At 37.8% G+C, this 25,513-nt stretch overlaps 1 protein-coding gene across 2 annotated transcripts in view; it reads right to left on the bottom strand.

The window, feature by feature from the left end:
* LOC138316270 (puratrophin-1-like) overlaps positions 1–25,513 on the bottom strand; it is a 169,186-nt gene that overhangs the window by 138,052 nt on the left and 5,621 nt on the right. The window contains exon 2 of one of the 2 annotated variants that reach the window (XM_069257897.1): positions 13,137–13,535. In XM_069257897.1, coding sequence (XP_069113998.1) covers positions 13,137–13,535 — 399 coding nt within the window. Of the gene's footprint in view, positions 1–11,034; positions 11,184–13,136; positions 13,536–25,513 lie in introns of those variants that run through there. The other variant, XM_069257899.1, reaches the window with a different exon arrangement.

Raw genomic sequence — 25,513 nt, 5'->3', positions numbered from 1 at the left:
ATAAGAGCAACTTAAGAGACAGACAACTCTACAAAATGAGAAGCACAAGAGCAGACAACTCTACACAATGAGAAGTACAAGAGCAGACAACTCTACACAATGAGAGGTACATGAGCAGACAACTCTACAAAATGAGAAGTACAAGAGCCACAACTCTACAAAATGAGAAGCACAAGAGCAGACAACTCTACACAATGAGAGGTACAAGAGCCGACAACTCTACAAAATGAAGAAGCACAAGAGCAGACAACTCTACAAAATGAGAAGTACAAGAGCAGACAACTCTACACAATGAGAAGTACAAGAGCAGACAACTCTACACAATAAGAAGTACAAGAGCCGACAACTCTACAAAATGAGAAGTACAAGAGCCGACAACTCTACAAAATGAGAAGCACATGAGCAGACAACTCTACACAATGAGAAGTACAAGAGCAGACAACTCTACACAATGAGAGGTACATGAGCACACAACCTTACAAAATGAAAAGTACAAGAGCCGACAACTCTACAAAATGAGAAGCACAAGAGCAGACAACTCTACACAATGAGAGGTACAAGAGCAGACAACTCTACAAAATAAGAAGCACAAGAGCAGACAACTCTACAAAATGAGAAGTACAAGAGCAGACAACTCTACACAATAAGAAGTACAAGAGCAGACAACTCTACAAAATGAGAAGCACAAGAGCGGACAACTCTACACAATGAGAAGTACAAGAGCTGACAACTCTACAAAATGAGAAGCACAAGCGCAGACAACTCTACACAATGAGAGGTACAAGAGCAGACAACTCTACAAAATGAGAAGTACAAGAGCCGACAGCTCTACACAATGAGAAGTACAAGAGCAGACAACTCTACACAATGAGAAGCACAAGAGCAGACAACTCTACACAATGAGAAGCTCAAGAGCAGACAACTTTACACAATGAGAAGCACAAGAGCCGACAACTCTACACAATGAGAAGCACAAGAGCAGACAACTCTACACAATGAGAAGCACAAGAGCAGACAACTCTACATAATGCATAGGTAGCAGAAAACAGTAGATTTGGACAATCTATGAAATTAAGGCGCATGCCTTAGAAATATTTAAGCAATAAGCTGTTACCAGATTGGACATACAGTTGATATGAAGCCCATCCGGAAGGAAGATAAATAGAATGGCGCCCGTTAGGGCGCCATGAATATTTATCTTTCGGACGGATGGGCTTCATATCAACTGTATGTCCAATCTGGTAACAGTTTATTACTTATATTTCCATTACGATTATTAAAATTCAACACTATACATGTATATCCTTTGAATTTTCCCGCTTGCGCTTGTGTTGACGTCACCAAGTTTAATAAACGGAACAGCCATATCATCAGCTTCTGAATATAGTTCAACACAAAACGGTTTGAAACAAGCGAACAAATGAAAATTATGCGATGATATTTTTTAATACATGCTACTTTGTAAACATGATAATACTATTAGATTTCATAGACCACACAACTTTAAAACCACTTTTTAAATTATTTGACCGTTATGTATAGGCGTAAGTATATATTGTATACACTGTCCGTGACGCGGCGGAAACGTTAACTATTCATACGCTTGACCAGATTGGAGTTCATAGCGTGATATTGCCCATCTGGTTTAACATAGATCAAACGGGAAACTGAAAGTAGAATGGAAATATAGATATATTCATTTAACTGTAAAAAATACCTGTACAAAAGTATATATATAATTAATCAGCACAACTTTTGCAATTACAATTTGATATTTTGATACAGATTTGGCCATATTCTGCGCTTATTCATGCATGTGAATACCATGGTAATTACAAAAAACTACCTGAAAAATTGCAAAATATCATGATTTTTAGCCCAAAATTGCAGAAAATTGTACTCAATTTTTTTCTTAAGACCTACCTTAAATTGAGCACTTCTATCACAATGGCAAAATAAGCTAATTTATTTCATAGGTCGATCGTGTGGATTTTTCAATATTTTTGCCTAAACCCGCACTATGGATTTTCCTTCAAGTAAAGCTAGCATTTCCGGTCAAGACGCACTTCCGGAGGAGCCCAGAATTGTAATCTCTAACCCATTTTTGTTATGTTTATTTTTGAAAAAAATGAAGCTTAAATCAAACCCTCCATATTGGATTTACCAATTTCAGAATATATTTGATTTTTAATTTTTTATGCATGGCTCAAAACAGGGACTCCCCACTTAATAGAAATATAGACCGGGGCCAGGCTGTTCTTCTCTTGTTTGCTACCTTATACACCAAGTTATATCTTTCTAAGCTTCTCGAAAACCCAAATATTGTCTTGAACATGATGCGACGAACAAAATGACATATCCAGTTAATGCGTATCTTTAATAGTCACCGAGTACTGCCAATTTCCCTGAATGGTACATTTTGATTGATTTTCCTCTCAAACAAGCAACAAGGGGAGGTAATTTTAAAAATTAAAAGTCCTATAACTCTGTCATTTACTGAAATAAAATGGATTTGAATATTGAATAAGTTGTTTTGAGATTCTCTCTATGACATGCAGTGGAAAAAATCAGGATTTCATCAATATTGACCCTGCTGTATGACCTCATAATTACTATGACGTCATCAGTAACCATGACATTATCAGTCTGTATCTATGACGTCATAAATATTCAATGACGTCACAAATAAGGTCAGAAACCCTACTTATACTGTTGCTCTGCAACAGATAAACTGATTCTGATATCTAAATAATGACATGACATCAAAGATTTGGAAATGTCATGTATATGACATTTTGGTTTTGTATTCTTACCCTGGAAATAAGCATTTTCATGAATAATCTATAAAAGTCTCTGCCACCCCTATTTTATCAAAAATAGACTGTTTTTCCTCATATAATTAGGGAAACAGGTAATAATAGACAATACCGGCCTTGTCGCACACTCAATTTCTGACAAATACATGCATTTTTGAGATCAAGACAAGTTAAATAGTGTTTTTACAGAGAAAATCACAAAATAACACTATTGCTCTAAGTTTCCATGGATACCGGGCAATAAATCAAGTTAAAATAATCAGAATTCATGCAATATGGGTTGTATGACATCCAATAAGTTATAATGAGGTTGTTTTCAAACAAAAGAAAGCAAAATGAATTTTAGCCAAATTATTTAACAATAAGCATGTATACATGCCATGAAAATGAGCAAATAAGCCAATTACCTCCCCTTACCCATTCCATGTTAAAATCATGATTTCTCCCTGTCTATGACCTGTTTCCTTGAGGTTCCAAGCTATAATGAACAGAGGCGCTGCTTATTTACAACTGACAATGCACTTCCTTCGAAAATCTCTTTTTTCATGCGGTATAAGGTAGCAGAAAACAGTAGATTTGGACAATCTATGAAATTAAGGCGCATGCCTTAGAAATATAGATATATTCATTTAACTGTAAAAAATACCTGTACAAAAGTATATATATAATTAATCAGCACAACTTTTGCAATTACAGTTTGATACTTTGATACAGATTTGGCCATATTCTGCGCTTATTCATGCATGTGAATACCATGGTAATTACAAAAAACTACCTGAAAAATTGCAAAATATCATGATTTTTAGCCCAAAATTGCAGAAAATTGTACTCAATTTTTTTCTTAAGACCTACCTTAAATTGAGCACTTCTATCACAATGGCAAAATAAGCTAATTTATTTCATAGGTCGATCGTGTGGATTTTTCAATATTTTTGCCTAAACCCGCGCTATGGATTTTCCTTCAAGTAAAGCTAGCATTATCGGTCAAGACGCACTTCCGGAGGAGCCCAGAATTGTAATCTCTAACCCATTTTTGTTATGTTTATTTTTGAAAAAATTGAAGCTTAAATCAAACCCTCCATATTGGATGTACCAATTTCAGAATATATTTGATTTTTAATTTTTTATGCATGGCTCAAAACAGGGACTCCCCACTTAATAAAAATATAGACCGGGGCCAGGCTGTTCTTCTCTTGTTTGCTACCATACAGCCACTCAAGAGCAGACAACTCTACACAATGACAAGCCCAATAGAAGACAACTCTACCTAATGAGAAGCAATCTATCCCAGAGTTCATTGTGGTCCACTGATTACACCTTGAACCATTTTCAATTGCTACCATTTCATTTTCTCATTTTCAGTAAAAATTACAAAAAGTACGTCCCAAAATTTCACTGATGAAAATGTTGAATTCTTTCAACACTGAAAAAATAGTTTTCATCAATGATGTATCACTGTCCATAGACTGGATATTATTTTATCATTTTGTTCTACCCACATGGTTTGTCATGAATTTGTATAACTGAGTCTGGTATAGAGGACTTACTCACACAAGTCCTGATCCAGAAATAAACTTATCTTATCTTATATAATATGGCAGAAACTAATTAAAACTTCCACATATGAATTTACCATAGTAGTACACTTAGGGTATTATTAAATAGTTTCCCTGATTAAATATTTCTTTCCCTGATTAAATATTTCTTTCCCTTGCCAAAATCAACAATACAAATCAGCATAATGGACCAGCAACTATCAATATGTACATCTGTCATTCAGCTCAAGTAATAACATAAAAGTACATAAATATAATGTGCCCTTTCATTCTATCTCTGAAAGTTTTGTTGATGTAAACATTTATAAATAATCTCATCAAAATTGTCCGCCATAGTGAAAAATGACTGAGAGTATTATATACGTTTGTACTTTCCTGTCCATTCATAACCAACAAAGTCAAGCCCTCGATTGACCCAGATCTGCAGAAGACTGTGTCAATATTTTTAATCAATATCAATGAAATAAAAAAGCTAGGTCTGTCGGATCATTAAAACACAAAAAGTATTTCCACGTGAACTTTTCTGTAAAAACCGAATAAAAACACACAACACAGCTGGCTTGTAAATACATATTTCCATATTGGTTTTACTCATACCTAACACCTGTAATCTCCGCTATGTCGTTAAGATCAAAGGTTTCAACAAAAATGCCGCTGCTTTTAGCTTACATCCTTCTAATAAATCACCTGTCAGATATTTACCTGTATAAAAAATTATGTTCATAGAAGACAAACAACTGCTAATTTCACTTTACCTATTTGTCTAACATAAGACCAAGCCTAAATCTTTTTACCTGTAGTGTGATTTTTGACTAGAGTTCCAGTCACAATATTTCAAATAATCAAATTGTAATTCAACAACTATTTTAAGAAAGGAATGTGAAAAAAAAACTTTTTAAAGTAATTTGAAGATTTTAAAGTTCGGCTGCACTTATCTTACAAAACCCAAAATGGCAAAGGTAATCAATTACACCAATGTGGTACTGTGTCAAGGTAATCAATTACACCAATGTGGTACTGTGTCAAAGGTAATCAATTACACCAATGTGGTACTGTGTCAAAGGTAATCAATTAAACCAATGTGGTACTGTGTCAAAGGTAATCAATTACACCAATGTGCTACTGTGTCAAAGTAATCAATTACACCAATGTGGTACTGTGTCAAAGGTAATGAATTACACCAATATGGTACTGTGTCAAAGGCAATCAATTACACCAATGTGCTACTGTGTCAAAGGTAATCAATTACACCAATGTGCTACTGTGTCAAAGGTAATCACCAACGTGCTACTGTGTTAAAGGTAATCAATTACACCAATATGGTACTGTGTCAAAGGTAATCAATTACACCAATGTGCTACTGTGTCAAAGGTAATCAATTACACCAATGTGCTACTGTGTCAAAGGTAATCACCAACGTGCTACTGTGTTAAAGGTAATCAATTACACCAATATGGTACTGTGTCAAAGGTAATCAATTACACCAATGTGCTACTGTGTCAAAGGTAATCAATTACACCAATGTGGTACTGTGTCAAAGGTAATCAATTACACCAATGTGCTACTGTGTCAAAGGTAATCAATTACACCAATGTGCTACTGTGTCAAAGGTAATCAATTACACCAATGTGGTACTGTGAATTCACAAGTAGATGGAGTCCAACTTTAAAAGTCAAGAAGCCTGATAATTGATGACTTAGAGAAGCAATGTGATCCAATAACATCCTCATGACACCATAGACAAACAAGATTACACACTTTAATTGTCTAGTGGTTATGACTTCTAATCAACAAATACCTCAATGTTGATAATTATTCACACTGCAAACTAAAAGCAGAAGTTCTCAAAAGTAGTGCTTTAGCAATATCAGCTGTTAAAGCTTAAAACATTGGGGGATAGCTTGTGAATTTATAAAATTACATATCAGAGAAATGTCACTGAAGGGGATGATGTAGGAATACAAATCAGACATTGGATAGTTGTCACTGGTGTAAATGGGATAGTTGTCACTGGTGTAAATGGGATAGTTGTCACTGGTGTAAAAGTACAACATTACAAATCAGATATTGGGATAGTTGTCACTGGTGTAAATGGGATAGTTGTCACTGGTGTAAATGGGATACTTGTCACTGGTGTAAAAGTACAACATTATAAATCAGATATTGGGATAGTTGTCACTGGTGTAAATGGGATAGTTGTCACTGCTGTAAAAGTACAACATCATAAATCAGATATTGGGATAGTTGTCACTGGTGTGAATGGGATAGTTGTCACTGGTGTAAATGGGATAGTTGTCACTGGTGTAAATGGGATAGTTGTCACTGGTGTAAATGGGATAGTTGTCACTGCTGTAAAAGTACAACATTATAAATAAGATAATGGGATCCTTGTCACTGGTGTAAATGGGATAGTTGTCACTGCTGTAAACGTACAACATTATAAATCAGATATTGGGATAGTTGTCACTGGTGTAAATGGGATAGTTGTCACTGCTATAAAAGTACAGCATTATAAATCAGATATTTAGATAGTTGTCACTGCTGTAAAAGTACAAAATTATAAATAAGATATTGGGATACTTGTCACTGGTGTAAATAGGATAGTTGTCATTTCTGTAAAAGTACAACATTATAAATCAGACATTGGATAGTTGTAACTACTGTAAATGTACAACATTATAATTCAGACATTGGGATAGTTGTCACTGGTGTAAAAGTACAACATTATAAATCAGATATTGGGATAGTTGTCACTGGTGTAAAAGTACAACATTATAAATTAGACATTGGGATAGTTGTCACTGGTGTAAATGGGAAAGTTGTCACTGGTGTAAAAGTACAACATTATAAATCAGATATTGGAATCCTTGTCACTGGTATAAAAGTGCAACATTATAAATCAGATATTGGAATCCTTGTCACTGGTATAAAAGTGCAACATTATAAATCAGATATCGGGATACTTGTCACTGGTGTAAATGGGATAGTTGTCACTGCTGTAAAAGTACAACATTATAAATAAGATAATGGGATCCTTGTCACTTCTGTAAAAGTACAACATTATAAATAATATATTGAAATACTTGTCACTTCTGTAAAAGTACAACATTGTATATCAGATATTGAAATACTAGTCACTTCTGTAAAAGTACAACATTATAAATCAGATATTGAAATACTTGTCACTTCTGTAAAAGTACAACATTATAAATCAGATATCGGGATATTTGTCACTGGTGTAAATGGGATAGTTGTCACTGCTGTAAAAAGTACAACATTATAAATTGGATATTTGGATAGTTGTCACTGCTGTAAAAATACAACATTATAAATCAGATAATGGGATACTTGTCACTGGTAAATGGGATAGTTGTCACTGCTGTAAAAGTACAACATTATAAATCAGATAATGGGATACTTGTCACTGGTAAATGGGATAGTTGTCACTGCTGTAAAAATACAACATTATAAATCAGATATTACGATAGTTGTCACTGCTTTAAAAGTACAACATTATAAATCGGATATTTGGATAATTGTCACTGCTGTTAAAGTACAACATTATAAATCAGATATTTAGATAGTTGTCACTGCTGTAAAAGTACAACATTATAAATCAGATATTGGAATACTTGTCACTGGTGTAAATAGGATAGTTGTCATTTCTGTAAAAGTACAACATTATAAATCAGACATTGGATAGTTGTCAATACTGTAAATGTACAACATTATAATTCAGACATTGGGATAGTTGTCACTGGTGTAAAAGTACAACATTATAAATCAGATATTGGGATAGTTGTCACTGGTGTAAAAGTACAACATTATAAATCAGACATTGGGATAGTTGTCACTGGTGTAAAAGTACAACATTATAAATCAGATAATGGGATACATGTCACTGGTGTAAATGGGATAGTTGTCACTGCTGTAAAAATACAACATTATAAATCAGATAATGGGATACTTGTCACTGGTGTAAATGGGATAGTTGTCACTTCTGTAAAAGTACAACATTAATGGACAGTTTGAAGCTTGCATGTTGGGTGATGTCAGACCTATAAACTTTTATATTGGTGTATTTTTTTAAAACTATAGAACTTTACAGTTGAGGTGGTTGTCAGATGTGTATATAAATCTCAAATGGATGAAGGACAGCATTGAAACAAATATAGAAGAAAACTTGACATTTGTTAGATATTGGTGCTGAGTGATGACTATATTGTATGTTATTGGATAAATAAAAGTTCCATTGTACTTATCTTTAATCCCAGCTTATAACACAGGAAAACATTGGGATGGGTAACAGTTTGTCACACTGTGGTCGTTACATACCAATCTCACTCAAATCACAACAACAGTAACCAGTGTAACTCTGGCTATCATACTGGTATCACAACTACCTCTTCTTACTCATTATCAAGGATTTTCATTTATAAATATGAAATGGGTACATAGTGTATTATTTATTTTTGAAACACTATTGAATGTTTGGGATAGAAGTTACTAAAGACATTTTGACATGTTACCACTAGCATTAACATCGTGGCTGCATTTACAGAATGTACTATTACAGTTGGATATTGGAAGGCAGGATACAACTACATAGGCACTATTCTCAAGTGAACACAGGTCATACTTGTGACAAACTGACTAGCCACTGAACACAATTATAACACTAGATTATCTCCCTTTAGATGTAAATTTGGAAGCAATCTAGAGTATCTCTCCCAAATGTAAATTTGGAAGCAAACATACAACAGAGTTCAATTTCAATACTAGATTATCTCCCAAAGATGTAAAATTTGGAAACAGAGATATTACAGAGTTCAAGTTCAATTCTAATACATGTACTAGATTATCTCCCCTTAGATTTTTTTTTTTTTTTAATTTATAAGCAAACATACAGTAGAGTTCAATTTCAATACTAAATGATCTCCCCTGATGTAAATTTAGAAGCAGGGATATCAAAGAGTTCAAATTCATATCTAGTACTAAATTATTTCCCGTAGATGAGCAAAATACTTTGAAAAAAAGATTGCAAAGGGAGTTAGAAGGGGAAAATAATGTAAGCATAGCAGCATATCACAGTTAGAACAGTACATGTAGATTCAATAAAACTAAAAGTTCAGGACAATGATACCTAATCAGCAGATTATCTCCCCTTAATTTCAAAGTTTTATAGAAAGCCCAATTTGATTGATACCTTTTCAGAACGTTGAGTATTTGTACAGTTTAAAACAGGTCCTGAGATTGAGACATTACAAAGTATAAGATAGGACTATGACTTCAGACCAGCGCCCAGTCCATGGACCTCCCAGGTAATTAACTTCATACCTAAACCAAGTCAGGGTTATTTGACAAGCCACAGACATCTTTATTTCACTGAGAAACATAAGTCCCCAAAACCATCTTGTTCAGTCTAATTGAATATGGAGATGAGAGGAATGTTTGAATCCATTTGGGTATCTCCCTTTACAGTTTACTTGATAGGTTTGACCTCTGGTCCTACAGAGGTCGTACAAGACAAACAAGTTCTCTCACAACATCAGATCAGTAACATGGTGATTCTGGAACGCTGTCCTTATCATGTTTTCATTTCACCACACAGCTTGATAACACACCAGCTGATATCTGTGTGGGAGGAGGATCACTTTACTTTTCTATAATGCAGGACCCTTATTTTGGTGGACTTTCACATCATGACTTCCCATCGAAATTCTACAATGTACAGAAACTATGTGTCTAACTCCATCCTGAATACTGCAGGGATTACTATCACTGTCCTCATACCTAATCCCGGAGTATTGAGGATACTGCAGTCCTATCCTCGAGGAAACTTTCAGCAATAATGGGAACTACATGTACTTGAACATCCATAGTATTTACCCATATACAACATCATGACACAATGTTTGGACACTATACACAATACCATTATTAATACAGCTACAGTCAGAAACATTAAATAACATCAGCAAAGCCTTTCAATCACACAGAATCATTGCTTATCATTGCATTAATATTTTGAATTTATCAAATTGAATACCAGTACAAAGAACAAGCAATATTTCACTAATTCCTTCTTGAACAAACTTAGCTGCTGTTTGTAAGGACTTAGCTATATTTTATGCCATTTCTCAATTTAAGAATCCTACTGTCTAAATAGTTGATGTCTCCCTCCATAAACACGATCATAAGGATACATTGGATCAGGTAGGTTGTTATTACAGAAGTTCTTCAGAAATGGACCGACATGACACTATGAATCATGAATATCAAAAACCACAATCTGAAATCTCCTGACTTGTGCAATTTTGCATTTAAATATTTAACAATCAATTTTAGCATCAAGTTAGCAAACTGAAATCAGACAACATCACCAGAGTATATAAGTGTTTTTATAATTGTGTGCTTACCTTTTTGTCACATATGAAGAATGAAGGACTGATTTCTACCTAGAGTACCTAACACTTGACCCCCACACAGGTAAACTAACAGGTAATCAGTTCCCTAATCAATACTACTCCAGGTAACAACCCTTCTTATCAACAACTCACCACCTCAAGTGTGTACAGAATTAAACCAGAAAATTCTAAATTTACCTCAAAATCACAGTAAAACTCAATCAAATGAAATACACATATCTTAATTTCACCTACCTGCACCTGTTGCTATGGCTGACGTGCTGAATAAGGTGACACTTACACAGGTAAAATAAAGTGTATATTAGAGGAAGTGAGAATATTGCTTGGTCACTGGCATCCCCTGTCCAAATCTAACCCCTGTATTGTGATATAGGGCCAGGTCTCAATGACTCACCTAGCTCATACACCAACAGGTGTATATACAACAGGTATGTATTCACTTGTACCTCAGGTGTAAAAAAAGTTAAAGGTAAAAACTTGTTTGTACTAACTTTCAGTGATTAACAAATCTCTCAGTTTCACTGATACTTCAGGTGTAACAAACACAGGTAAAATTCTATCAACATCTCGACCAGGTAGGCAGACAAGCACAATGCTATAAAACTGCACCAACATATCAGTTTCATTCAAATGCAAGTTTGATTATTCATCTGAGAAGAGTTTGACATAAGAACTGTAGAAATCTGTTGGGAGAGAACAGAGTCCTGCTTCGCTACCAGAATACTAATGAGAAATATCTGGCAGATCCTATCTAAGACTACAAGTTATCTATCAGAAATTTGCATGTATACCAAGAAAGATAATGGTTAGTTCAGTACAAACACATGAAAACAGTGACAACCATCAAATCTCCCTTATTCCACTCTGAACAACCCAGTCCCTTATTCCACTCCGAACAACCCAGTCCCTTATTCCACTCCGAACAACACAGTCCCTTATTCCAGATAATCTCAGACAGTAAAAGGGTCAACCAAGGTAAATCATTGTCATCTCGGCTGTCCAAATAACACCAAGCCATAGCCTCTAATCATTGATACACTAGTACATTTTGTCACTCAGGCCCAAGTAAGAAAGAGTTGTCTCCCTTATATTTTTAGTCCTTTTCATATACCAGTAAACAAATATAAGAATGAAAACAAAACATTGCATAGTGAAATAAAATAAAGATTTAAAGAATAGAGTGTTTAGTTGCATAGTGTACTCATTTGAAAAAGATGCAATTGAAAGTTACTGAGATTAATCACAACAAAAGTCTGTGACCTGTTCTGATGTTAGATTAACGAAAACAAGACTGTATTCTGATTTAATTTTTTTAACTATAGTATCCATTTGACTCTAAAACATACTACATGATTATTAATAGTTTCTGAGTAAGTTATATGGTATGTTCTAAATTCAAACTTTGTAAAAATGTTTAGATTGTAGTTAAAAGAAAGGAAAACAGTCATGTTTTTGTAAAGAAATTTTCTAGCATATTTTTACACATATTTCTTGATAATGTTTATTGCAAACAAATATCTGTTGATTCTGGCTGAAGTTCAACATTACAAGTACATGTAAAAATGTACAATAACATCCAAACTGATACACCTATCCATGTAAAGTCTAAACTTGATGTAAAGAAACATGATACAGCAGAATATATAAGGTCCAGCAACTGAGAACATGATACAACAGAATTCTATGGTCCAGCGAATCAAAACATTTTGTGACACTCATGTCACAAAAACTCAGGCATTTTATCATGAAACTGTTATAATGAGGGATAAAAGACACGAAAGAAATTTTGGATTATCAGTATAGACATTGAGAATAAATTAGCATTTCCCTGGATAATATACCTGTATAGTGTAACCAAAGTAAAACTTAGCTTATAAATAGTCCCATAAACAATTCACAGATATAACCCAGTAATTATCAGATACTGAAGCTGGACATAGAGGCTGTTACTTATATCTTGGCTATGATCTCATCAGAGTAGATATTCCTTTATATCTCACCTTTTAAATCATGGCAAATATAACGATAAAGTTTATAACATTTCTTATTACGTTAGCTTATGTAAGAAATTGTTCTTTCCCCAGAAATGACACAAAATTGACATCAACATTATCTTTGTGCTATTCCGATGAACAGATTCACTGAAAATTTAATTTACAAACTAAAGTAATGTTATATTAACAAAAGTATCATTTGTACAAAGTCAGATGATTCATTGTGACAACACTTTAAAATGCCATTATCTGACAATAACATCTAAACCATTACAGAACTAAGTTTAGAAAAATAAACAAAGAAAATGTCCTATAGATAAATGTAACTAACATAATACTTACATGTAATTCTGCCAGGCTAGTCAGAAGAGTAAGAGTTGGGTTGAGGTATTGGGAGACAAATTTCTCCAGGTCACCATGATATTGGGTGTTTAGTGTTTGTCTAGCCTGTCTCACGGCTGTCAAACGTCCCTCCTCCTCTGTATACAATGACGACAATTTGGTCTGCAACAAAAGCACCTGCTCATCCCCGGGGGATGTGACGGATGGAGTGACCACATCTTCCTCACAGTCCGTCCAATCCTCCGATTCCACCATCGGATCTGCATCACTCATGCCATCTCCAGACTCGCTCATTCCGGGAGACTCTAGTGTATCGTAATACACAGACGATGTTTCCACACATTCAGACACTTCATTTTCCTTTCCATCTTCAAGAAAATATTCCCCATTTTTAGCTTGCTGCAACAAATTTTGTGTAACAAAAATTTTAATCTTAACTTGCTTCAATAAAGTTAGAGTCATCTGAAGCCTGTCAGTCATATATATTATAATTGTCAAACCTCAAGGTCGCTTATCTGATCATGCAAGGATTTCATTGTTACTGAACATTCTCCGCATTCTAAACAATGGAGAATGTTAGAAAACAAACCTGTTTATACATATACTCTGGCGTTAATAGAGGCTGGATGAGAGCCTGAGTTATACCATCATGTACTGTAACATACATACATCTTGTGCTCATTTTAACCAACAATATACTGTTGGTTAAAATTCGTGCTCGGTCCCTCAGCACCCAACAAAAGCACAGGTCCATGTGGTCCAAGGCTTTTTTTTGACAGATCTATACATGTTGAAGATGTTGATTACTGTAAATTAATCAGGCTTCACAAAAGTAATCACTTATCACCTGTGATGAGCAGCTGCATGACTCAATAGTGTCCACAGGAGTTTGATGTTCTGTCGATAATATACAGTGTATAGTATAAATATTTGAAAAATACACCTATATACTATAGGGGTATTTTTCATATATTTATAATATATATTATTGACAGAACGTCAAACTTCTGTGATACAACGAGTTAGTACAATGATAGCATACACTTTCTCGTAACACTTAGTCTGGTTTGTTCAAGACCTACAATATCTTCCACAGTTTACCTACTGTACCAATACCGTGATCTGATAGCCTAGTCTAATATTCACAGGTGTCGCCCGACACATTCGCCTGCAGCTGGCCCTACTTTCACTTTGTAGATGCGCGTGAGCCGGAAGTTCATTGTACAGGTAAACATAGTCTTTGTACAATGTTCGGTGTTATTTCATTGTTTATTAATCGCAAAATGAATTTAAAGTTGATTTCTCTATTAGGCTCACAGGGACCTGACACGAAAATTTTTAACGAACAGTATACATATATATTATTATAGTATTATATATTTATGTATACTGTTAGTTAAAAAAATCGTGCCAGGTCCCTGTGATTAGGCTAGTCCACGAAACTTTTTGCAATAATATTGTGGGTGCCGATTGTGATAAGTCGTTAGGATGGTCACGTCACAACAGAAAGAGGATAATAATCGAATGAAATTTAAAGAAAAGAATGGAAATATATCTTATATTTTTGATTCCATATTGATAATTTCATTGTTAATGTCTTAGATATAACAGATCTCTGTATATAATCTAGATCTAGAGTATACATGTAAATATGTAACGTGACATGTGAACTGGTGCCCAGGGCACATAATGATAAGCCGGGGTACCAGCAGTTTGCACGAGGACAAAGCCAATCGTAATTTTCCCGCCAAAAACATTTATTCCTCTTGTTAAGTTGTTAACTTCAAGTTACAGCTAGACCTATAATGAGATGGTCACGATTTTAGCTTTACCAAAATGAGGTGTTCGTCTGAACCCTGGTACTGTTAGTATTGATATGTCCATCCTCGATATTCCAGGGGTTATTATCACTGTCCTTAACTCATTACATCCATGGATATAGCGACAGTGATGTACGAATATAATGACAGTGATAATAACCCCTAGAGCATTGATATTAATAGGAGTTTTCTCTCAGTATTTTATAAAAATTATTAATTTGACTTAATATATATCACCTGTGAATATAAATGTACGTAGTTTTTGCTTGCCCGTCAGAGTGCACAGAAATGTACCGATCGACATATAATTGTTCAACATACTTCACGTGTCGTACGTTTCCCGACCAGTAAAAAAAATTGTGAAATTGAAAAAAATGCCTTCTGAGAACTTACATATGGTTTGCTGATAGAAACAGAACAATTTTGTTTGGTCTTGTCTAGACGTATGACGTCGCATAGATTTGCTGTTAACTATCAATAGCCCAGTAAAGATGACATAGATCTACTAGTGGTTCTAGTGTAAACTCGGCATGTTTTAATGTCGACGTGTGTGTAAATTGTTCTCGTTTCTGGACTGATAGTAATGGTAGGCATTCTTACAATCCATTGGCTTTAGAACAGGAAAATCCCTGTATTCTTATAGTGATTATGAAATATAGTTTCATATTGTACCGGCGATTATAACTCAAACGTCATATAGCATCGTTCATTTTACACTACATTAACCGCACTGATTAATATTATACAGATACCATCAGTGAATATGCATGACGTGGGTTAGTGATTATCAAAAGTGACACTAACATTCGTCTCGGTTGATTTCATTTTTTCAGGTACATAAATCGCGTTTTCTATTTAAATTTATAGATATAGTTTCCCTATATACCTACATACAATATCCATGAATATACATTGTATGTGGTGGTTAAACTAACAGTATCAAGTTTTAAAGTGTAAACTGCAGAATGGAATGCTACTGTTGGTAAGTATACAACAATTTTTTTACGTACACAATAAACAGTAGTAGTGATAGATAGAATGTCACCATACCTACTGAATAATGCGCGTTCCGGACATGGTGTCTTCATCTCTGGTAATGGATTCACAGACACCTGACAGTTCGTATTGGACCAGTTAATGTTAGTCCTTATAAATGGAGTCACAGGCACGTGACAGTTCGTATTTGACCAGTCAATGTTAGTCCTTATTATGGAGTCACAGACACCTGACAGTTCGTATTGGACCAGTCAATATCAGTCCTTCTTATTGGATTCACAGGCACCTGGCAGTTCGTATTGGACCAGTCAATGTAAGTCCTTATTATGGAGTCACAGACACCTGACAGTTCGTATTGGACCAGTCAATATCAGTCCTTCTTATTGGATTCACAGGCACCTGGCAGTTCGTATTGGACCAGTCAATGTTAGTCCTTATTATGGAGTCACAGACACCTGACAGTTCGTATTGGACCAGTCAATATCAGTCCTTCTTATTGGATTCACAGGCACCTGGCAGTTCGTATTGGACCAGTCAATATCAGTCCTTCTTATTGGATTCACAGGCACCTGGCAGTTCGTATTGGACCAGTCAATGTTAGTCCTTATTATGGAGTCACAGACACATGACAGTTCGTATTGGACCAGTCAATATCAGTCCTTCTTATTGGATTCACAGGCACCTGGCAGTTCGTATTGGACCAGTCAATGTCAGTCCTTATTATTTGGATTCACAGGCACCTGACAGTTCGTATTAAACCAGTCAATGCCAGTCCTTATAAATGGAGTCACAGACACCTGACAGTTCGTATTGAACCAGTCAATATCAGTCTTTCTTAATGAATTCACAGAACCAGTCAATATCAGTCTTTCTTAATGAATTCACAGACACCTGACAGTTCGTATTGGACCAGTCATTGTCAGTCCATCTTAATGAATTCACAGGCACCCGACAGTTCGTCTTGAACCAGTCAATGTCAGTCCTTATTAATGGATTCACAGGCACCTGACAGTTCGTATTGGACCAGTCAATGTTAGTCCTTATTAATGAATTCACAGACACCTGACAGTTCGTATTGGACCAGTCAATATCAGTCCTTATAAATGGAGTCACATACACCTGACAGTTCGTATTGGACCAGTCAATGCTAGTCCTTATAAATGGAGTCACAGACACCTGACAGTTCGTATTGGACCAGTCAATGTCAGTCCTTATTAATGGATTCACAGACACCTGACAGTTCGTATTGGACCAGTCAATGTCAGTCCTTCTTAATGGATTCACAGACACCTGACAGTTCGTATTGGACCAGTCAATGTCAGTCCTTCTTAATGAATTCACAGGCACCTGACAGTTCGTATTGGACCAGTCAATGTCAGTCCTTATTAATGGATTCACAGGCACCTGACAGTTCGTATTGGACCAGTCAATGTTAGTCCTTATTAATGAATTCACAGACACCTGACAGTTCGTATTGGACCAGTCAATATCAGTCCTTATAAATGGAGTCACATACACCTGACAGTTCGTATTGGACCAGTCAATATCAGTCCTTATAAATGGAGTCACAGACACCTGACAGTTCATATTGGACCAGTCAATGCTAGTCCTTATAAATGGAGTCACAGGCACCTGACAGTTCGTATTGGACCAGTCAATGTTAGTCCTTATTCATGGATTCACAGACACCTGACAGTTCGTATTGGACCAGTCATTGCTAGTCCTTATAAATAGAGTCACAGATACCTAACAGTTCGTATTGGACCAGTCATTGCTAGTCCTTATAAATAGAGTCACAGATACCTAACAGTTCGTATTGGACCAGTCAATGTCAGTCCTTCTTAATGGAATCACAGGCACCTGACAGTTCATATTGGACCAGTTAATGCTAGTCCTTATAAATGGTTTCACAGGCACCTGACAGTTCGTATTGAACAAGTCAATGTCAGTCCTTCTTAATGGATTCACAGGCACCTATCAGTTCGTATTAAACCAGTCAATGTCAATCCTTATAAATGGATTCACAGACACCTGACAGTTCGTATTGGACCAGTCAATATCAGTCCTTCTTAATGGATTCACAGGCACCTGACAGTTCGTATTGGACCAGTCAATGTTAGTCCTTCTTAATGGATTCACAGACACCTGACAGTTCGTATTGGACCAGTCAATATCAGTCCTTCTTAATGGATTCACAGGCACCTGACAGTTCGTATTGGACCTGTCAATGTTAGTCCTTCTTAATGGATTCACAGACACCTGACAGTTCGTATTGGACCAGTCAATATCAGTCCTTATTATTGCTTCACAGGCACCTGACAGTTCGTATTGGACCAGTCAATGTCAGTCCTTATTAATGGATTCACAGGCACCTGACAGTTCGTATTGGACCAGTCAATGTTAGTCCTTATTCATGGATTCACAGACACCTGACAGTTCGTATTGGACCAGTCAATGTCAGTCCTTATTATTGCTTCACAGGCACCTGACAGTTCGTATTGGACCAGTCAATGTCAGTCCTTATTAATGGATTCACAGGCACCTGACAGTTCGTATTGGACCAATAAATGCTAGTCCTTATTATGGATTCACAGGCACCTGACAGTTCGTATTGAACCAGTCAATGTCAGTCCTTATTAATGGATTCACAGGCACCTGACAGTTCGTATTGGACCAATAAATGCTAGTCCTTATTATGGATTCACAGGCACCTGACAGTTCGTATTGGACCAGTCAACGTCAGTCCTTCTTAATGGATTCACAGGCATCTGACAGTTCGTATTGGACCAGTCAATGTCAGTCCTTCTTAATGGATTCACAGGCACCTGACAGTTCGTATTGGACCAGTCAATGTCAGTCCTTCTTAATGGATTCACAGGCACCTGACAGTTCGTATTGGACCAGTCAATGTCAGTCCTTATTATTGCTTCACAGGCACCTGACAGTTCGTATTGGACCAGTCAATGTCAGTCCTTCTTAATGGATTCACAGGCACCTGACAGTTCGTATTGAACCAATAAATGCTAGTCCTTATTATGGATTCACAGGTACCTGAGAGTTCGTATTGAACCAGTCAATGTCAGTCCTTATTAATGGATTCACAGGCACCTGACAGTTCGTATTGGACCAATAAATGCTAGTCCTTATTATGGATTCACAGGCACCTGGCAGTTCGTATTGGACCAGTCAATGTTAGTACCTCTTAATGGATTCACAGACACCTGACAGTTCGTATTGGACCAGTCAATGTCAGTCCTTCTTAATGGATTCACAGGCACCTGCAGTTCGTATTGGACCAGTCAATGTCAGTCCTCTTAATGGATTCACAGGCACCTGACAGTTCGTATTGGACCAGTCAATGTCAGTCCTTCTTAATGGATTCACAGGCACCTGACAGTTCGTATTGGACCAGTCAATGTCAGTCCTTCTTAATGGATTCACAGGCACCTGACAGTTCGTATTGAACCAATCAATGCTAGTCCTTATTATGGATTCACAGGTACCTGACAGTTCGTATTGAACCAGTCAATGCTAGTCCTTATTATGGATTCACAGGCACCTGGCAGTTCGTATTGGACCAGTCAATGTTAGTACCTCTTAATGGATTCACAGACACCTGACAGTTCGTATTGGACCAGTCAATGTTAGTACCTCTTAATGGATTCACAGACACCTGACAGTTCGTATTGGACCAGTCAATGTTAGTCCTTGTTAATGGATTCACAGGCACCTGACAGTTCGTATTGGACCAGTCAATGTTAGTCCTCTTAATGGATTCACAGGCACCTGGCAGTTCGTATTGGACCAGTCAATGTTAGTACCTCTTAATGGATTCACAGACACCTGACAGTTCGTATTGGACCAGTCAATGTCAATCCTTCTTAATGGAGTCACAGGCACCTGACAGTTCGTATTGGACCAGTCAATGTCAGTCCTTCTTAATGGATTCACAGGCACCTGACAGTTCGTATTGAACCAGTCAATGCTAGTCCTTCTTAATGGATTCACAGGCACCTGACAGTTCGTATTGGACCAGTCAATGTCAATCCTATTATTGCTTCACAGTGACAGTTCGTATTGGACTAGTCAATGTCAGTCCTTCTTAATGGATTCACAGGCACCTGACAGTTCGTATTGGACCAGTCAATGTTAGTCCTTATTAATGGATTCACAGACACCTGACAGTTCGTATTGGACCAGTCAATGTCAGTCCTTATTATGGATTCACAGGCACCTGACAGTTCGTATTGGACCAGTCAATGTCAGTCCTTCTTAATGGATTCACAGGCACCTGACAGTTCGTATTGGACCAGTCAATGTTAGTCCTTATTAATGGATTCACAGGCACCTGACAGTTCGTATTGGAACCAGTCAATGTCAGTCCTTATTAATGGATTCACAGGCACCTGACAGTTCGTATTGGACCAATAAATGCTAGTCCTTATTATGGATTCACAGGCACCTGACAGTTCGTATTGGACCAGTCAATGTCAGTCCTTATTAATGGATTCACAGGCACCTGACAGTTCGTATTGGACCAGTCAATGTCAGTCCTTCTTAATGGATTCACAGGCACCTGACAGTTCGTATTGGACCAGTCAATGTCAGTCCTTCTTAATGGATTCACAGACACCTGACAGTTCGTATTGGACCAGTCAATGTCAGTCCTTATTAATGGATTCACAGGCACCTGACAGTTCGTATTGGACCAGTCAATGTCAGTCCTTCTTAATGGATTCACAGGCACCTGACAGTTCGTATTGAACCAGTCAATGTCAGTCCTTATTAATGGATTCACAGGCACCTGACAGTTCGTATTGGACCAATAAATTCTAGTCCTTATTATGGATTCACAGGCACCTGGCAGTTCGTATTGGACCAGTCAATGTCAGTCCTTCTTAATGGATTCACAGGCACCTGACAGTTCGTATTGGACCAGTCAATGTCAGTCCTTCTTAATGGATTCACAGGCACCTGACAGTTCGTATTGGACCAGTCAATGTCAGTCCTTCTTAATGGATTCACAGGCACCTGACAGTTCGTATTGGACCAATAAATTCTAGTCCTTATTATGGATTCACAGGCACCTGGCAGTTCGTATTGGACCAGTCAATGTTAGTACCTCTTAATGGATTCACAGACACCTGACAGTTCGTATTGGACCAGTCAATGTCAGTCCTTCTTAATGGATTCACAGGCACCTGACAGTTCGTATTGAACCAATAAATGCTAGTCCTTATTATGGATTCACAGGTACCTGAGAGTTCGTATTGACCAGTTAATGTCAGTCCTTATTAATGGATTCACAGGCACCTGACAGTTCGTATTGGACCAGTCAATGTTAGTACCTCTTAATGGATTCACAGGCACCTGACAGTTCGTATTGGACCAGTCAATGTCAATCCTTCTTAATGGATTCACAGGCACCTGACAGTTCGTATTGGACCAGTCAATGTCAGTCCTTCTTAATGGATTCACAAGCACCTGACAGTTCGTATTGAACCAGTCCAGTCCTTCTTAATGGATTCACAGGCACCTGACAGTTCGTATTGGACCAGTCAATGTTAGTCCTTCTTAATGGATTCACAGACACCTGACAGTTCGTATTGGACCAGTCAATATCAGTCCTTCTTAATGGATTCACAGGCACCTGACAGTTCGTATTGGACCAGTCAATGTCAGTCCTTATTATGGATTCACAGACACCTGACAGTTCGTATTGGACCAGTCAATGGCAGTCCTTATTATTGCTTCACAGGCACCTGACAGTTCGTATTGGACCAGTCAATGTCAGTCCTTATTAATGGATTCACAGGCACCTGACAGTTCGTATTGGACCAGTCAATGTCAGTCCTTATTCATGGATTCACAGACACCTGACAGTTCGTATTGGACCAGTCAATGTCAGTCCTTATTATTGCTTCACAGGCACCTGACAGTTCGTATTGGACCAGTCAATGTCAGTCCTTATTAATGGATTCACAGGCACCTTGACAGTTCGTATTGGACCAATAAATGTAGTCCTTATTATGGATTCACAGGCACCTGACAGTTCGTATTGGACCAGTCAATGTTAGTCCTTATTCATGGATTCACAGACACCTGACAGTTCGTATTGGACCAGTTAATGTCAGTCCTTATTATTGATTCACAGGCACCTGACAGTTCGTATTGAACCAGTCAATGTCAGTCCTTATTAATGGATTCACAGGCACCTGACAGTTCGTATTGGACCAATAAATGCTAGTCCTTATTATGGATTCACAGGCACCTGACAGTTCGTATTGGACCAGTCAATGTCAGTCCTTCTTAATGGATTCACAGGCACCTGACAGTTCGTATTGGACCAGTCAATGTCAGTCCTTATTAATGGATTCACAGGCACCTGACAGTTCGTATTGGACCAGTCAATGTCAGTCCTTCTTAATGGATTCACAGGCACCTGACAGTTCGTATTGGACCAGTCAATGTCAGTCCTTCTTAATGGATTCACAGGCACCTGACAGTTCGTATTGAACCAGTCAATGTCAGTCCTTCTTAATGGATTCACAGGCACCTGACAGTTCGTATTGGACCAGTCAATGTCAGTCCTTATTAATGGATTCACAGGCACCTGACAGTTCGTATTGGACCAGTCAATGTTAGTCCTTCTTAATGGATTCACAGGCACCTGACAGTTCGTATTGAACCAGTCAAATGCTAGTCCTTATTAATGGATTCACAGGTACCTGACAGTTCGTATTGAACCAGTCAATGTCAGTCCTAATTAATGGATTCACAGGCACCTGACAGTTCGTATTGGACCAGTCAATGTCAGTCCTTCTTAATGGATTCACAGGCACCTGACAGTTCGTATTGGACCAGTCAATGTCAGTCCTTCTTAATGGATTCACAGGCACCTGACAGTTCGTATTGGACCAGTCAATGTCAGTCCTTCTTATATGGATTCACAGGCACCTGACAGTTCGTATTGGACCAGTCAATGTCAGTCCTTATTAATGGATTCACAGGCACCTGACAGTTCGTATTGGACCAGTCAATGTCAGTCCTTTATTAATGGATTCACAGGCACCTGACAGTTCGTATTGGACCAGTCAATGTCAGTCCTTATTAATGGATTCACAGGCACCTGACAGTTCGTATTGGACCAGTCAATGTCAGTCCTTCTTAATGGATTCACAGGCACCTGACAGTTCGTATTGGACCAGTCAATGTCAGTCCTTATTATGGATTCACAGGCACCTGACAGTTCGTATTGGACCAGTCAATGTCAGTCCTTCTTAATGGATTCACAGGCACCTGACAGTTCGTATTGGACCAGTCAATGTCAGTCCTTCTTAATGGATTCACAGGCACCTGACAGTTCGTATTGGACCAGTCAATGTCAGTCCTTATCTTAATGGACGTTCACCAGTCACACCTGATTCACAGTTGACAGTTGCATTGGACCAGTCATTGTCAGTCCTTATTAATGGATTCACAGGCACCTGACAGTTCGTATTGGACCAGTCAATTGTTTAAAGGTCCTTCTTAATGGATTCACAGGCACCTGACAGTTCGTATTGGACCAGTCAATGTCAGTCCTTCTTAATGGATTCACAGGCACCTGACAGTTCGTATTGGACCAGTCAATGTCAGTCCTTCTTAATGGATTCACAGGCACCTGACAGTTCGTATTGGACCAGTCAATGTCAGTCCTTCTTATTAATGGATTCACAGGCACCTGACAGTTCGTATTGGACCAGTCAATGTCAGTCCTTATTAATGGATTCACAGGCACCTGACAGTTCGTATTGGACCAGTCAATGTCAGTCCTTATTATGGATTCACAGGCACCTGACAGTTCGTATTGGACCAGTCAATGTCAGTCCTTATTAATGGATTCACAGGCACCTGACAGTTCGTATTGGACCAGTCAATGTTCAGTCCTTGATTAATGGATTCACAGTCCTTATAAGGATTCACAGGCACCTGACAGTTCGTATTGGACCAGTCAATGTCAGTCCTTATTAATGGATTCACAGGCACCTGACAGTTCGTATTGGACCAGTCAATGTCAGTCCTTATTATTGGATTCACAGGCACCTGACAGTTCGTATTGAACCAGTCAATGTCAGTCCTTATTATTGCTTCACAGGCACCTGACAGTTCGTATTGGACCAGTCAATGTCAATCCTTCTTAATGGATTCACAGGCACCTGACAGTTCGTATTGGACCAGTCAATGTCAGTCCTTCTTAATGGATTCACAAGCACCTGACAGTTCGTGTTGGACCAGTCAATGTCAGTCCTTCTTAATGGATTCACAGGCACCTGACAGTTCGTATTGGACCAGTCAATGTCAGTCCTTATTAATGGATTCACAGGCACCTGACAGTTCGTATTGGACCAGTCAATTCAGTCCTTATTAATGGATTCACAGGCACCTGACAGTTCGTATTGGACCAGTCAATGTCAGTCCTTATTAATGGATTCACAGGCACCTGACAGTTCGTATTGGACCAGTCAATGTTAGTCCTTATTAATGGATTCACAGGCACCTGACAGTTCGTATTGGACCAGTCAATGTCAGTCCTTCTTAATGGATTCACAGGCACCTGACAGTTCGTATTGGACCAGTCAATGTAGTCCTTCTTAATGGATTCACAGCACCTGACAGTTCGTATTGGACCAATAAATGCTAGTCCTTATTATGGATTCACAGGCACCTGACAGTTCGTATTGGACCAGTCAATGTCAGTCCTTCTTAATGGATTCACAGACACCTGACAGTTCGTATTGGACCAGTCAATGTCAGTCCTTCTTAATGGATTCACAGGCACCTGACAGTTCGTATTGGACCAGTCAATGTCAGTCCTTCTTAATGGATTCACAGGCACCTGACAGTTCGTATTGAACCAGTCAATGTCAGTCCTTCTTAATGGATTCACAGGCACCTGACAGTTCGTATTGGACCAGTCAATGTCAGTCCTTATATGGATTCACAGGCACCTGACAGTTCGTATTGAACCAAATGTCAGTCCTTATTATGGATTCACAGGCACCTGACAGTTCGTATTGGACCATAATTCTAGTCAGTTGTATGGACCATCATTATTAATTACGTCAGTCCTTATTGGATTCACAGGATTCACCTGACAGTTCGTATTGGACCAGTCAATGTCAGTCCTTCTTAATGGATTCACAGGCACCTGACAGTTCGTATTGGACCAGTCAATGTCAGTCCTTATTAATGGATTCACAGGCACCTGACAGTTCGTATTGGACCAGTCAATGTCAGTCCTTCTTATTGGATTCACAGGCACCTGACAGTTCGTATTGGACCAGTCAATGTCAGTCCTTATTAATGGATTCACAGGCACCTGACAGTTCGTATTGGACCAGTCAATGTCAGTCCTTATTAATGGATTCACAGGCACCTGACAGTTCGTATTGGACCAGTCAATGTCAGTCCTTCTTAATGGATTCACAGGCACCTGACAGTTCGTATTGGACCAGTCAATGTCAGTCCTTATTATGGATTCACAGGCACCTGACAGTTCGTATTGGACCAGTCAATGTC

The sequence above is a fragment of the Argopecten irradians genome, chromosome 2, assembly GCF_041381155.1.
Source record: "Argopecten irradians isolate NY chromosome 2, Ai_NY, whole genome shotgun sequence".
In the NCBI taxonomy this organism is placed as follows: domain Eukaryota; kingdom Metazoa; phylum Mollusca; class Bivalvia; order Pectinida; family Pectinidae; genus Argopecten; species Argopecten irradians.
This window is presented reverse-complemented; position numbering and strand designations above follow the sequence as displayed.